The sequence below is a fragment of the Pteropus medius genome, unplaced genomic scaffold (assembly GCF_902729225.1).
Source record: "Pteropus medius unplaced genomic scaffold, Ma_sr-lr_union100, whole genome shotgun sequence".
Lineage (NCBI taxonomy): Eukaryota > Metazoa > Chordata > Mammalia > Chiroptera > Pteropodidae > Pteropus > Pteropus medius.
The window spans coordinates 22087863-22104406 of record NW_024350319.1 but is presented as its reverse complement, the minus strand read 5'-3'; the positions used below and the strand labels follow the sequence as shown (position 1 = coordinate 22104406).

Sequence of the window (16544 nt, the reverse complement as noted above, 5' to 3'; positions counted from 1 at the left end):
GATGCTTCATGCGCATAGAAATGGACCAATAAGGGACCAGGGCAGGCATGTTCTCCATATAAAATAGCATCTCCTTTGGGGTGTGGGGAGCACACTTCGCTTTTCACTGGAGGCTGTGTTCTCCAGTTTGCAAACTATTCACCTGAGTAAAGCTGCTCCTTTTACTGCACTTCCCAGTTGGGGATACATGTTGACATTAGACTGGTGGCATCAATATTTTGTTGATAGGTTGATGGAGAAAAGCCACCAACCAGTCCAAGCTGCAACTTGATACCAGGACTCTGGGAGCAAAACAATGCAACGAAGATCCCATTATGCAGCTTTACAAAAATAATGTATTCTTTATATATCTTAACCTGTCTTCTCCAGTCACTTGCCGTTAATAGTTGTAATGTTCTCAGCTCTCTAGAATACCAATTAGGTGAAGCATCTGGTTGGTTGAATAGAAGGAATGACTACAACAGGGAAATAGAAGTTTATTTTCTTATTCTGGTTGTACCTCACTGTGAGATATTAGACAAATAGCCAAATTCTCTGTTCTTATTTTCTAAAATACAATTTTACCTTTATGATTATCCATAAAGAACTTTAAGATTCTTATTTGAAACAATCTTCTGTAAGCTTGTATAAATAGGAATTGTATCTCTCTTTACCTGATTTTACAGGATGCCCAGGGTAGCATGGTGCACGTGCTTGTGCTTAATAAGTAAACTTCAATGCTACTGGTGTTTGAAAGGTTGTACACTTTAAAGGGTATTTTGTTCCCTTTTCCTTGGCAGGACTAAGGAGCTTCCTTTTCTAAGACCAGTGCTGTTTGGACTCAGTGAAAGTACACTTTGTTCTAGGAGAATTGCCATATGAAAGCCTAGAATATATATTGAGTTTTTCCAGGAAGAGTGGAAAAATCATGTTCTAGGACAATGAATGCTGAATGAATGATTATTATGTGCTCTTTTCCTCACAGGCTCGTTTCTCATATGTGCGGATGAAATATCTTTTCTTTTCCTGGTTGGTGGTTTTTGTTGGAAGCTGGATAATATATGTGCAGTACTCCACCTATACAGAACTGTGCAGAGGAAAGGACTGTAAGAAAATAATAGTAAGTATTTTTTTATTTCCTAGTATATGAAAAATATCTATTAATAGGTTATATTAATAACACATTATATTTACTATTTATATTTACTAATAATTATTTTCAAAAAGTAAAAGTTAATTTGACCCTCAAGGTGTACTGAACTTCTTGACATTTCTGTATGACCAAGTTAATAGGACTGTTCTCTACTTTGAAAAATCTGATATTCAAAAATCTAAATATATAATACAGACTAGTATGAGAGCTTCCTAATTACAAAGAGGGATTTTTATTTTTCAAATATACTTGAAGTTTAGTTTAATCAGATGGGTTTTTTAATGTTTAGAGTATGAAAGTGTGTACAGGCAACCTTTTCCAGAACATGTCTTTTGAAGAAATGGAGTTATTCTCTAATCCTGTAAATGTATCTAAAATGCATATATGTACATTTATTATTTCATTTCTATCCTAATGATTGGATATGTCTCAGGAAAATTGTTCTATCAGTCTAAGATTTCTAGTAATAATTATTGGTTCCATAGCACTTGTATTTTAACTCCTTGCTTTCTCCTAGTATCTTCTGCTATAAATAATATTAAACCATTTCATCTGATAATTACATTTTTTTGATAATAATGATTGTTGGGATCCCAATTGTTCTAACTTATTAAAGTTTCCATAATTATTGAGTAGTTACTCTTAACCCAGGCCAGTGGTGCTAGGTGAGTGCATGTAACGGGACAAGACACAAACTTACAGTCTAGCAGGGAAAAAAATGAATAATTATAGTAAAGTAAGATAAATATTACATTAACAAGTATTATAGGAACATAAGAGGGAGATCTGAGCTTTCCAACATTCTAACAAAATACAAATCAATTTAAGTGTAGGTACTCCTATCAGTCAGGATTTTTTAAAAAAATTATTCCCCAGGAGTATTATAGCCTCTTAACTAGGCAAAGGAGAAATTACTAATATAAGAAATATAAGAAGCAAGGGAATTAATTAGTAAAGAGAGTCCCAAATCAAGGTTCAAAGATGTCAATCTTAAGTTCATTCCAGTTGGCCATTCTACATCCATAAGGAACTTTAAGATAGGAGGAACCCCTGGAGCCAGGCAATGTATTGGGTACTTTACATGGTCATTAATACTTAAGATAATACTCTGAAAGCCCCCTAAAAGCTCATTTTACAAATAAAGAAGTGTGACTAAGAGAGAGAAGAATTCGCTTGTGATGTGGAGCCAGAATTTGATCCTAATTCTGTCTCTATTTAAAGCTCATGCTCTTTCTGCTACCCTGTATCAGAAAAGACTGACAAAGTTTAATAAAGCTAACAAAACCTCTCACAAAACTCACCTTCAATGAAGAAGAAAGAAGCAGAAGTTATATAATTAACTATAATAACATATAAATAACCAAACTATTTAAAATGTTCATTTCCCTTCTTCTAGGCCATTTTTCTTAAAGTAGGTACCTTGGGGCACATTAAAAGGCGTTTCATAGAAAGAAAGATTTCCATGGTCAGATATATTTGAAAACAGAGGGTTAAACAAAGATAAATACCTGACTTTACTGAGGACTTCTCAAGATCTTTAATATACTAATGTTCATTGTATGTCTCCAGAGAAGGCAAATATACTTGATTAGGAAAAAATCCATTCCCACCACAATCCTCCCAGGAAGACCTATAACATCATCTGGTGATATTAGAAATACTGTTCTAAGAAATTAAGCCAAAATGAAATAGATATGCTTTTATCTAACGTTAATACAATAACTTTCAAAAGGAGGGCATATGTTGGTACATGATCTGTTTTTAATGTTTAGAGTATGAATTACAGTTGAAATACCTCATAATTTTTTCTTTAATTTCATTTTAATTAATGAAACTAAGATGCAAACAGAAAGAATATTTTTGAAGTATATATTAAAGCTTTTTAAAAACCATGTAGAAGTGGACCTGTACAGTTTAAACCCATGGTGTTCAAGGGTCAATTGTAGAGTTGTTTCCACTTTCTGGCTATTGTAAATAATGCTGCTGTGAGCATCGGTGTGCAAGTATCTGTTTGAGGCCCTGCTTTCAGTTCTTTTGGGTGTATATACCTAGAAGTGGAATTGGTGAATCATACAGTAATTCTGTGTTTAACTTTTTGAAGAACTGTAATATTGTCTCCTTGATTCTCTTAAATACAGTTCGATTCTCTGTTGAAACTGTCTATTGTTTTATTTATTTTCTCTACCTTTTTCCTTATTTACTTGAACATGAACATCGTTATAAAATCCTTTTTGGATGACTTCAACATCTGGATCATCTGTGGACCTGTTTCTATTGTCCATGTTTAGCTCTTGTTTTTAGACATGTCATTTTGTCTTTTGGCATGTCCTGTAATTTTTTCATCATGCCTCCAGAATGAGTTTCCCTTCTCTCTAATAGGCAGATATAATGGTAGCTGATCACCTGATCAGAGCTGTGCTGAGTGGGAGCTAGGTTGCACCTCTAGTAAAGCTCAAGCTATTTTTGACTCATTTCCATTTCAAGAACATAGCCCTCTGGGAATTTCAGCTGAGAGCCTGCAAATTCATTGGGGTGTCTCCCTCTGGCAGGTTCAAAATTCTAGTCTGTATCTTGTGAGACTGCAAAAACATCTGTTCTGCTTTTCAAAGACTCTCCAATGAGATTTTTAGCCTCCCATTCTGTAAAACCTCAGATTTGGCAAATCCCAACAAGATAACTGGCTGTATGTTTGAGGTTCCCTTAGTTTCCTATAAAAGCAGCTCTCTACCAGTATACAGTACTGGTTCTCAGACTCTTGTGCCTGCCTGTATCAGCAAAATTCCTAAGGGAAAGTTATAAGAGTCAACTCACCTTTCTGAGGTTCTTTTAACTCACCTTTACTCTTGGGGTTTGGTCCTTCAGGGTCTCAGCCCAAAGCATGGTATTCCAAGGTCCCACCCTTGGTAGGAATTGGTCTAGATTTTTATCTTCTACAAGACTGTATATTTCAGGTCATACATCTCCAGGCAAACGCAGCCACCAAAGCAAGGCTCACCTCTCTCGAATCTTATTCTCTCCCAGATCTTGACTGAGTAATTTTTCACTATCTTGTTAGCACTTTGCAGCTTTAATACATACCTTAAAAATATTTTTCTGCTCGCTTTTTAGTTCTAATCAAACAATTCCTATGTAATATTAGTGCTATCTTAATACTACTGACCTTAGTATTACCAGTTTCAGTAAGTTTCAAGAACATAACTCCTGAATGCAAAGCAACTACAATTTATTTTTAAAGCCAGCCTTAGGAAAAGATATATTTTAGTCTCAGAAAACTTTTTTTTTTTTATCATTTTCAAGTTTTAGTAAGATGAGCATTGAATTATGCTGGCATTATGTTCTGCTTCCATTTCTTATCAATTAAAGTCTCCAGAAGATGACTGCGGCTGTCCCATTTAGAGCTTTGCCTCCAAGCTGAGATCATTGTTTCGGAGTTCAGGATGACAGGTGATCAACAGAGTGTGATAAGCAGTTTAATTATGTTTAAAATTCATAGTCTATCTCAGCTGACGTAGTTTTCTTCTTCTCTGTATATCTTTCTTTTTCCCTCTCTGTCTGCATGTAAGGGGTCATGTCTATTGTAGTGGTTAAGAGCATCAGCATTGGAATTAAAGAGCTTCAAGTCTGAATTCCACATTCACCATTCCTTAGCTGGGCAAGTTATTTAGCCTCTGTAAAATGGGGATTAATAATACTATATGTCTCATCAAGTGGTCGTGAGGATAAAATGAGCTCATGTATTAAAAGGTTATTAATACTGTATTGTATATTTGAAAGTTGCTAAAGAGTAGATTTAAAAGTTACCACAAGAAAATATTTTCTAACTATGTATGGTGATGGATGTTAACTAGACTTATTGTGGTGATTATTTCACTTTGTAGATAGTCCCCAATTTATGATGGTTCACTATGATTTTTGGACTTTATGGTGGTATGAAAGTGATACACATAATAAATTATGTATGAGCTGTTCAATACTTTATTATAAAATATGCTTTGTGTTAGATGATTTTGCCCAGCTGTAGGCTACTGTAAGTGTTCTGAGCACATTTAAGATATGGTGTTTAGTAGGTTAGGTGTATTAAATGCATTTTTGATTTACAGTATTTTCAATTTACAATGGATTTATCAGGATGTAACCCCATCGTAAGCGAATGAGCATCTACATATACAAATATCAAATTATTATGTTATACACCTGAAACTAATATAATGTTATATGTCAGTTATATCTCAATTTAAGTAAAGAAAGGGATTTATTATAAGGAATTGGCTTGGCCAGTTGTGGAGACTGGCTAAGAAAGTCCAAAATCCATAGAGTAGGCTGTCAAGTACAGTCTGGAACTTCTGGGCATGGGCTGATGCTGCTGTCCACAGATGGAATTTCTTCTTCTTCAGGGAAGCCTCAGCAGTTCTTTTCAGATCCTTCAACTAATTAAATCAGGCCCACGCAGACCATCTAAGATAATCTCTCTCAAAGTTGATTGATTATGGACTTTAATTACAACTACAAAATACCTTCACAGCAACACCTAGATTATTGTTTGCTTCATTAACTGGGGACTACAGGCTCGCTAAGTTGACACACCCACAGACCATTCACATCATGTTAAAAATATTTTATTTGTACTATAAATAGTTGTACTACAAAAATTTAAAGTCTTCAGCGAAAGATCTTTCTCTACTATTCTACTGTGGATAGAATAATAGTGACAGGCTTCATAGAGGAGCTAGAACTTCTGTAGGGCTTTATGGAATAGAAGGAATTTAGAAAGGCATTGAGGAACATCTTTCTCCTTCTAATTATAAACCCGGCTTGCATTAGCACTTTCATCCCAAAGAGCAAGATGCTGATTAATATAAAATCTGAGAATTTCCAGAATCATGCATTAATAGCCACTGAACCATAGCTTTGGTGGTTGGGCCTATTGGCTGCCTATAAATTAATATAGTTTCCTCTTTTGTCCTTTTATTGTAAATTTAAAAAACAAACCTAGAATGTTGAACAAATCAGATATGTAGTTCATATAAATTATGTACTCTGTGTATTAGTCTCTTTTAGTAATCAAGTCTATTTCTTCAACATTGTAAATCACTGTAGAATATTACTATTATTTTCCTGAGATGTTTTCTTTAATAAAGTTAACAAATAATTTTTGTTAAAAGATGTTATAAACTTAATGGATTCTTAATTTATCTTAAGTTTTTAGGGAGCTGGGAGCCAAAACTGAGATTAATTTTGCACATTGTACATTGATTTGCAATTTGAATTCAGATTTCTTGTTTTCAGTTTTTTATAAAACTATGAAACCTTCCACTGTCACATTCATTATTTAGAACTTGATTCTAGTCAAATGCGTAATAAGCTTTTAAAACTCAAAGAAGGGAAATCAAGTGGGGCTGGTGCACCCTGGGAAGCCAAGGTTAACTTGTGGAAGTTGTAAGGAATGAGGATTGTGTTCTGCTCTTTGTTTGAAGGCAGCTCTCTAAAATTGAGGGCGACCACTAACTAACCCTAATTAGATGTGCTTGGAAGGATTCATTTTTTTTTCCAGTTGTACTTTTCTTTTCCTTATACTAACCTAATTATAATATGTTGTATAACTTATTGTACTGAACATTTTCTCTGATCATAGAAATCACTAATTTACTCAGATTTCAGCAAGTCCTATTTGGAGCTTAATTATAAAGAATTTTTTGCACAGCGTGACTTTACTTTGCTGGGTTCTTTAAAAAAGAAAAAATGTCGGAGAGGGAGAGAAATTTTCCTTCTATACATTTTTTCAGGACAGTGTTGTTTAATATTGATATTTCGGGCATGTTCCTCTATGATCAATAGTGAGGTTCTACCTGGGTACTAATGAGGTACTAATAAAACTCATTGTGCTATTCTGGTGAACCTTTGTGACTGTTATACGATCATGTGCTTTAAAATGGAACATTAAAAGATGAAAGAGCCTCTAAATTTTATTACAGTCTCTTTTAAGATTTAATTTCTAGAAATGATGGTTTGTTACTTAAGACAACTAGCTTAATATATACTAAATTTAAGATATTTAGAACTGTGTTTTCAGTTAGATAGCGATACGTAACTAACAATTTCATTTAGTTTTGCGTTTGCTTAGCATCAGTTATTTGACTCTAAAGGTTCATTTTGTGCTATTATCTTATATTTTTAAAACATATAGAACCAATCCACTTGGAATATACTGTTTTTAAGGTTCAAGCTTGGTTTTTTCCTTTGAAGAAAAGTATAGTCTTCCTTTATGTCAACTTGCATTAGGTTACTAATTTTTTCTTTATGAATTTACAGAAAAATATTTACTGAACAAGTTTATTTCAAATCATAACATACATAAGCTTTATTCTAAGGATAATCTTACTGGTTAAATTATAATAGCATTTCTGGTGGCCTTCATGTATTACGTTGCACGCATACTTATGTCATGTGATGTTCACCGTGATACTGAGACAGGTGGTATCATTGTTATCATTCACATCATTCCTGAGAAGCAATAAAGAGATTAAGGGTTAAAGCCAGTTTTGAAGAACAAGTCAGCAATAAAACACCATGTTATTTTAGTTATGTGATTACCAGCACTGTGCTGGAACCTGGAGATGCAGAGATAAGATGTGTCTCCACTCTGAAGATGCTTGTAGACAAGTAGAGAATATAGAAAAATAAACAAGAAGCACATAATCGAGACTGGGAGTAGTGTTGCTAGATTTAGCAAAAATCAAAACAAAACAAAACACCAGGATCTCGGCTATTGTAAATACTGCTGTAATTAACATTTAGGGCACATATATCTTTTCAGGTTAGTGTTTTCATTTTCTTTGGATAAATATCCAGAAATGGAATTGCTGGATCATTTGGTAGTTCTATTTTTAATTTCTTGAGGAATGTCCATATTGTTTTCCATAGTGCATCTTAATCATTTTTAAGTGTTTAGTAGTGTTAAGTGTATTCACATTGTGTGCAACCAGTCTCCATAATGTTTTCATCTTGCAAAACTGAAACTCTGTACCCATTAAACAACTTCTCATTTCCCTTCCCCCCCCAGGACCTGGCATCCACACTCCTACTTTCTGTTTCTATGAGTTTGATTACTTTAGAGACCTCAAAACTGGAATCACACAGTATTTGTCTTTTTGTGACTAGCTTATTTCACTTACCATAATATCCTGAAGTTTCATCCATATCGTAGCATGTGTCAGAATTTCCTTTTTAAGGTTGAATGATATTCCATTTTATGTATATGCCATATTTTGTTTATCTGTTCATCCACTGATGGACCCTTGGGTTGCTTCTGCCTTTTGCTTGGAAATTGTTTTAAATTAACCTAATCAGATCTGGCCATGCATCCTCTTTAGTTTCTATTTTGAAAGATAATGGTAGATGTTTGATATAGGTGAGTATTAACTACTCCCACACAACCTTATTACTAAGTTATAATGAAAATTATTTCTGCTACACATATAGGCATCTGTCTATTTAGCACATTATTTATACACAATCATAGAACATTTTATATAATTAGTCTAAACTCATTAAAGTTCTAACTCTGTCCTTTTAGGTGCTCTGTCATTTTGCATGCAAGATTTACTCAAGGCAGAAGCAGAGATACTGCAGAGGCAAGCTTGGTACCCTTACAATTAGCATCGGGGAACTAGAAATTCTGAACCGGTGATTCTGGAAACGTGGTCTCTTTGACCAGCAGTATTAGGATTACCTGGCAGCTTTCTACAAAAGAAGATTTTCAGCCCCACCTAAAACCTAATGAGTCAGAAACTGAGACTGAGGTTCACCAGTCTGTGTTTTAACAAGATCTCCAGGAGATCTGAAGCTCCCTAAAGTTTGAGAACCTCTGTTTTATAACGATTATCTCTGATTGCCTCCCTAAAGATAAAAGTTATAGCATCAACTGGTTCTTATGCTCTTCCTGTGAAGAGGTAGGGAACATCTCATATTTTAGCCAATCCACATACCTTACATACCTTTAATTTCAACAATAGCCCATTTCTAACATTACCATGCAATTTAACAAGCCACAATTTTCACCAACAGAATCCAAATTTGCTAATTAACAAAATATTAGAAATGGATCAATCTTGATCAAGATATGGGTTTCCTTATTACCTTATTAGAACGTTAGCTGAGCACGTGAACATTCCTGCATTCCTGATTAGGATATTAGAGGCACCAGGACTATAAATTCACTTGCACACACACACGCACAAACACTGTGTATGCTGAAGAATTTTTTAAAAATTAGAGACATTATAAGAGAAGGGAAGGGAAGAATGGAGAGGGTTCGTGTGTGTGTGTGTGTGTGTGTGTGTGTGTGTATGTGTGTGTGTAGAGGAAGAGGAAAAGAGAGTGTGAAGAGCACCATTAATGGCCAAGAAAAAAGTCAGGAGAGAGGCAAAAAATGAAAAGTTGAAGACACAGTGAGAGTACAGAGAATAGTGAAGATTTTAAATAGCTGATATAGGGCACAGGAGAGGTTGCTGACTAGAGACGTGGAGAATTCTCAGGCATTGTGTAAGAACCCAACTGTGCTGTTTTTTCCTAAGGAGAAATTGATAAGATTGTCTGGAATACATTTTTAGAACATGGATCTGAGAAAACTATTTAAAACTTAGTACTATGCAATCTGTTCATTGTCATCTCCCCTTGTGGTACAGTTTCCATAGTTCATGAAATTATTCCTTCAGCTTGGATAGATTTTGTAAAATTTAGCCAATGAGTGCCATCTTCTGGTACTATGAGTTATGTGCAAGCAAAAGAGGCTGTCCAGTCAAATTATTGTGGTAAAATCTTAGGGCTGGAAAAACCTTTGATGTTTTCCACTGAGTTTCCTATTGTAAAGTTGAACATTCTTTATAATCTCTGTCTTTTTAGTCAGAAGATCAGATTATTGACTGATTATAGTTTGTGTGTATGGCTGTGCCTGAAAAAGAAAATGATGTGTGGCCAAACATCCTTTTTATATAAGCATGAGAGAAATTTGCTTTTAGTTTGTGATGGAAGCCACAAGTTGAAGAGCCTGTTCTTTGTGACTGCCTCTTTGATGCAGGGTTGGCTCAAGGCCTTTGCTCAAAACAGAAATGTGATTCTTGTAGCTGAATGCCAGACTTGTCTTCAGTGCTTACCAGTTTACTGATAAGATACTGGTTTGTTCTTTTCTGTTTGTTTGTTTGTTTGTTTTCAATTTTATGGAAGAGTATTGATTTTATCCTCAATGAGGATTTAAAATCAAAATTACTATACTCTTTATGGTGGTTGTTTACTAAACATTTACCAGACACTTAAAGGCCAAAATCTGTGCTATTTGCTAGAGGGGAAGGGGAAGTTCAAAGGTAAATGACAGTGTTTCTGCCTTCAAGTCATCTTACTGTCTACCAGGGAAGATAATAAGAACATAAATGATGTTAGATTTGGGAATATGAATTCCCAAAAGGTCACGCTTAGATCTTACCTGGGACAGAGTTATGGATAAAGTGTTCTTCACGATTCAGGAGCCAAAAGTCAGGGTAGTTGAAGTGGATAGTTCTATTAGTCCTATCTCAGAAGTTGTTCATAATAAAATGCCCTATTTCTGGGTGAAAACCCAGAATACACTTCATCTGTTCAGCAAGTGCTTTTTATATGCATTTGATAATGTGTCAGGCATTTGCAGTTTTAAGAAAACCAAGATGGAAGTCCTCGCCCTACTTCGAGTCACTCGTGCAGAGAAAATGAGTGTGACCAGGGCCCCTTAGTAGGAGCGCTGGAGTCAGGCCTCTGACACAGCCATTTTTAAACCTGCTCGGCATGTTCCTCTCCCAAGAGGAACCTTAATGGTTAAAAGTACAGCCTCTGGAAGCAGACTGTCAGGTTTAGTCAGATTCCAGTGCCACCACTAACCTACCCTGAAAGTTTCTTAACCTCTCTTGCCTCATTTTCTTTATCAACAAAATGGAGATAATGACAATACTTCTTTCATAGGGAGGTTGTGAAGGTTAAAGAGACATATATGTAAATATCCTAGAACAATGTTGACATATAGAAAGCAAGACAAACACCCATGTACCTACCATCTATTTAACAAATCTTAACCTTTTGCCATATTTTCTTCATTTAAAAAAAAAAATTACAGTTCAGTTGAAGCTCTCCTTATCTTCCCTGATAGTCTCCTTCTTCCTCCCCAGGGGTAACCACCATCTTTAATTGGGTGTGAGTCCTTGCCTTCATGTTTTCGTACTTTCACTATGTGCGTATGGGTACATAAATAATATATAGTATTGCTTTGCATGTTCCTACCTAAGCTTTAATAAATGATATTAAACCATATATATCATTCTGCAACTTTGTCCATTTGATATTACGTTTTCAACATTTTTCCATGTTCATAAGTATTGGCCAAATTCTTTCATTTTAATTATTATGCAGTATTTCATGAATATACCACAATTTATTCAGCTATTCTCTAGATGGACATTTATGTTGTTACCTACCTTCTACTTTTATAAACATCCTGGATAGGCACCCTGAGGTCCTCCTAGACTGTCCTTTCACCTGATGTTTTTTGTTACTGATTTTTCATTACTGATTTAATTTTTTTAATTTTATTAGTCTTAGTAATATTAAAATTTTCTATTCTCGTATCATTTTTATTTTTCTAGAAATATTGTTCATATCAAACGTATTGCCATAGATTCTTTTTTTCACTATCACTACCCTTTTCTAATCATCTTTATTTGTGCCTCCTCTTTTTCTTATGATCAGTCTTGCTAAATGTTTACTCTTTTATTAGAGTTTTCAGAGCTTTTGATATTGTTGACTTTTTTTTCATTAATTTCTGTATCTTTAAACCTTTTGAGAGTTTACTCTGTGTTATAATAACAATGGATTTTTAAAAGCCTTTTTAGTTGAATGCTTACTATTTATATTGTCTCTTATCTTTTCATCATTGCATTTAAAGCCGAAAATTTACCTCTAAGAACTACTTTAGCTGAATCCCCCAGTTTTGATATGTATACCTTTATTGTTGTTTATTGCAGATATTCTGCATTTCCAGTGTGATTTCTTCTTTAATCCACAAATTAGTTAGGAATGTACTTTTTAGTTTCCAAACATGTCTGTGTTTATTTTAACATTATTTTTATTGTTGATTTCTTAATTCTTTGTGGTCAAAAAATGTAGTTCACACAGTCTTAATTCTTCAGAAACCCTAAGCTATCCCTGCAGGAGATTTCACTCCTGCTCCTGAGTAAGCCCTCAGAATTCACACCACCTTTGCCTCAGTGAAGAAACATGCCAATGAAATTGACGCCCATCTGCTCCAAGCAGAGATACCAACCAGATGGCTCTGCATTTCCGAAAAATACCCAGAAGATGACCTGGAGAAGAAAGTATTGAGCATCTCCCTGTGTGTCCCCACCCCAAACTTGAGTCTGCTCCTCCTATGAAGATGAAGCGTGTTATTTTTGGTTACAGCCAGGTCTGAAAGAGAAAGCAGGCATGGTCAAGGGCTCACCCAGGAACTGCTCTGCTAGGTGAAGGGCAACAGCTCCTAGGTGTTGACACTTAACTCTACACATGGGCAGGGGTCTGGATCTCTTTCAAGGTTCTTATCCTCACAGCAAACGGTAGGAAGTGTTGGGAGGAGGGACCACTGGGCAGCTTTGAGGAGCTACTTTGGCCTCTTTTAAATATTAAGTACTTACCAGAGTCCACTGTGCTATGGATGTTTCCTTGAGATCACAGAAAAATTTAAGCCACCAAAATGAAGGGCTCCAGAAACTATCCTGAGTTCCTGTCCCATGTAAGAGGAAGTCCAATGTTGACCCTCTGATAGGGTGTAAGATCCAGAGAGGCAGAGCTGGATAAGACTGATCTGTGAGCAGCATGATGTTATCAGACTAAGGGAACCAGACTGACAGGGAGAATTCTGGGAAAGAGCAAACAGAAGGTAATTGTAGAAACCAGAGAATAGCAAGAAGGTCTAAAGCAGAGATTGGGAGATGAAGATCAGAGGAATTCTCTCAGCTACATAGAGAATATAGCCTTTTATTTTTATTTTGTACCGGTTAATTCCTTTTTTTTGCTTTTCATTTTTTTCTAATTTCTTGAATTTTGAATTCATTTCTTTTGTTCTTTGTCGTTTACTAATGTAATTACAACTTTATATTCTTTAAACAGTTCTTCAAATTTATCTTTAGCTTTAGTTTCTGATATATATTTTAAAATATGTTATTATTGTTGTTTATTTCCTAGGTACTAAAAATGTCAAGTTTGTCTCTTTGACTCAGGAGTTAAAAGAGTATTTAAAATTTTCTGGATAAATTTTTGTCAATTTCAAGTTTTATTATATTGTGATTGTAAAATACTGTTTCTGCCATTTCTACTAAGTGGAATGTATTAAGGTTTGGGCCTAATTTTGTAAATGTTCCATGGGCATTTGAAAAGTCTATTCTCTGTTTTCAGGGCAATTAGATCAGGTTATTTAGTTCTTTGATATCCTTTTTCTGTAAACTTCTTTATCTGTCATGAACTAAGAAAAGTAAATTAGGATCTCCTACTTCTAATGCCTTTCTATTTATTTTTCTATTTCTTATACATTCCACTTAATGAATTTTAATGCTACTTTATTTGTCTTATAAAGAATTCATGACTGCAATGTCTTCATTGTGGATTTTGTGTTTTATCATTATAGAGAGCCTTTTATCCTTTTGGCTTTATTTAATGCTTTCACTCTTCCCCTACCCCCCCAATTCAGCCTCATCTGGTGTAAAATTACGACTTATTTTTTTCCCCTTGCATTTGGCTGGTACATCTGTGCCATCTTTTATTTTCAACTTTTTTGACACTATTTTTCGAGGATATTTTTCTTGCAATAGGTGTACTTATCCCATTGACATTTATAGATATGACTTAGTTCTGTATCACATTTTATGACCTACTTTCTGTTTTTAGAATTCATTTGGTTTCTCTCTTCCTCTAGGGGGGGTGTATATTTCTTTAATTTGTTTTATGTGTGTTCCTTCTGATTAGGAAGGTTTGTATTCTATTTTTAGCTCTTCTAATGGTTTACTCTATACTATAACTTTTAAAAATGTACTTCATTCTCTGTTTCTTTAGACTATATCTGTTTATTCCCCACCACAATCAATGATAAAATTATTGTACTTTCATTCATCCCGTCTCCTTTACTCCACTTAATTTTTATCAGTCATTATTATTAGTTTTTCTAGTGATCATCTCTATTTATCTTTAGCCACTAAGATATTTATTGCATTGTAATTTGTGTATGATCATCTCTACTGAGATGAATATACTTCTGTCTCTATTATTTGGTTTATTAGATGTAAATGTTATATTTTGATCTTGGATATTAAAGATAAGGAAATCAACAACCTTATACCACCTCCCATCTTCTTACATTTCCCCTTCTTGGTTTTTGTTAATTTTATTAATTTTACTAGTATAGTTAATAATAACATTCTAAACAATATACAGTAATGCTTAAGAGTATGAGCTCTGGAACCAGACTGCCTAGGTTGGAATCTTGTTATCATTTTATAACTGTGTGACCTCGAGCAAGTTACTCAACAGATATTTATTTCCTTATTATTACAATGGATATAACAATATGTTCTATGGATATAACAGAGTTGTTGTCATGTATATAAAAGTATAGCACTAGAACAGTGCCTGACAGATAGTTAGCATCTAGTAACCACCAGGTATCAACTTAACAATTATTATGAAATAGATTCCCAGGCTCGTTTTCATCCCAGTCCTACATTTCAAGTGGCTTCCATGTTTGGTTATGTAAAATAATAACTACTGTTATTGAGCACTTATTAAATCACAGATTCTCTATACTCATTATACCATATACCTCACAATGCTATAAATCAAGTACTATTCACATTCTTTTTTACAAATGTGGAAATTGGGAGACAGGCAAGTTACACATCCTTTCTCAGACATCTTGCTGGCATTGCACCACTGTTACCTACCATTCACTGTGGCTTCGGAGAAATCCGAGGCCAATTTGATTTCTTTCCCCTTAAAAGTGTCTTGATCTTTTTGCCTGGATGCTAAAGAGATTATTTATTTTTTTGAAGTCCAGTAAAATTCAACAGGATATGTCCCAGAGGTCATTCTATGTCACTTTTCTTTGGGACATTTCTTATGTCTTTCAGTCTGTAGATTAAAGTGTTCTTTCACTTATATAAAGTTATCTTGAATATTTTTTTCTTTGCTACTTGTTTCATTCTCCCTCATATGGACATACTGGATACCTTTTAACTCCTATATTTATAATTATATCTCAAATTCTTTTTAGTTCTTTTTAAATTTCTATTTCACTTTGCTCACTTTTCTCAACTTAGCCTTTATAAGTCTGTGTTATCTTTGTCCGCCCCCATTTCCCCCATTTATAATGTAGCTTTAATTTCTAGGATTTTTTCTTTTCTTTTCTCTCTGAGTTCTGCTAACTTATTTTACATTTTCTTCTGTTTCATGTCATCATGTCTTCTGCTTTGAAGACTTGTTTTAAACCATTTAATTAAGACCTTTGAATTCATAGCAATATGTTTGGTCTGCTTCATGGTAACATTTTTCTGGAAAATTTATTTATCTAACATTTGCTTTTTCTATTTCTTTCCTCCTTTTTCTTATAGATTTGTTGTACAGATCTTATGCTTGGTTTTTTGGTTTTTGTTTTGTTTTGTTTTGCTTTGTTTATTCACAAGTATTTGTAGGAAACAACTGGGTCAGTGAACTGAGCTTATAGCGAAGCTGCTATGCCCAGAGTGTGTGTATCTGTGTGTTGTGTATGCAAAATAGAGAAAAAAAGATGAGACAGAGAGACACTCACACAGTTGGTTTTGCCTTTATATCTCCCTAGCAACTAGAGTTGCTCACAGTATAGTCGCTTTCAACCCCCATTTCATTAACAGACTGCCTCCAATATAGATAACATTTTTAAGGATTTTATCATTCAGCACTGCCTTGCCCTGCTGTTCATGATGCCAAATAGAGTCTTGGAAGTTTCCACAGCTTGTCCCCCTTAAATCTTCGTTGCAAAATAGGGTGATGGTAGTTCTCTTCAGGCATACCACCTATTCAGTGTTCTGCCAACTTTGTTTGAGAATTGAGGTCATAGCGGTATTTAATCTCAGCATATTTTCGGAATCTGGTGTAGTTTTCACTGAATTTGGCAGGCCATACTCATTTATTATGCCTTAGGGTTACATTGGTACCTTATTTTATCAAAGATAGGATTTAATTTTCTTTCTTGTTTTCGGGTGATCTCAAGGATGTAAGATGACAGAGGTATGTTTGTTTTGTTATTTAAAAACATTTCGGTAATTTAAACTTTATTTTTAAATTTATTTTAGAACCAGAGCCATTTTTAAAA

General features: G+C 34.5%; 1 protein-coding gene across 3 annotated transcripts in view; it reads left to right on the top strand.

The window, feature by feature from the left end:
• DIPK1A (divergent protein kinase domain 1A) overlaps positions 1-16544 on the top strand; it is a 99822-nt gene that overhangs the window by 75549 nt on the left and 7729 nt on the right. For all 3 annotated transcript variants that reach the window (XM_039838852.1, XM_039838850.1, XM_039838851.1), the window contains exon 2: positions 965-1099. In XM_039838852.1, the coding sequence (XP_039694786.1) occupies positions 986-1099 (114 nt within the window). In that variant the 5' untranslated portion in view covers positions 965-985. The remainder of the gene's footprint in view (positions 1-964; positions 1100-16544) is intronic.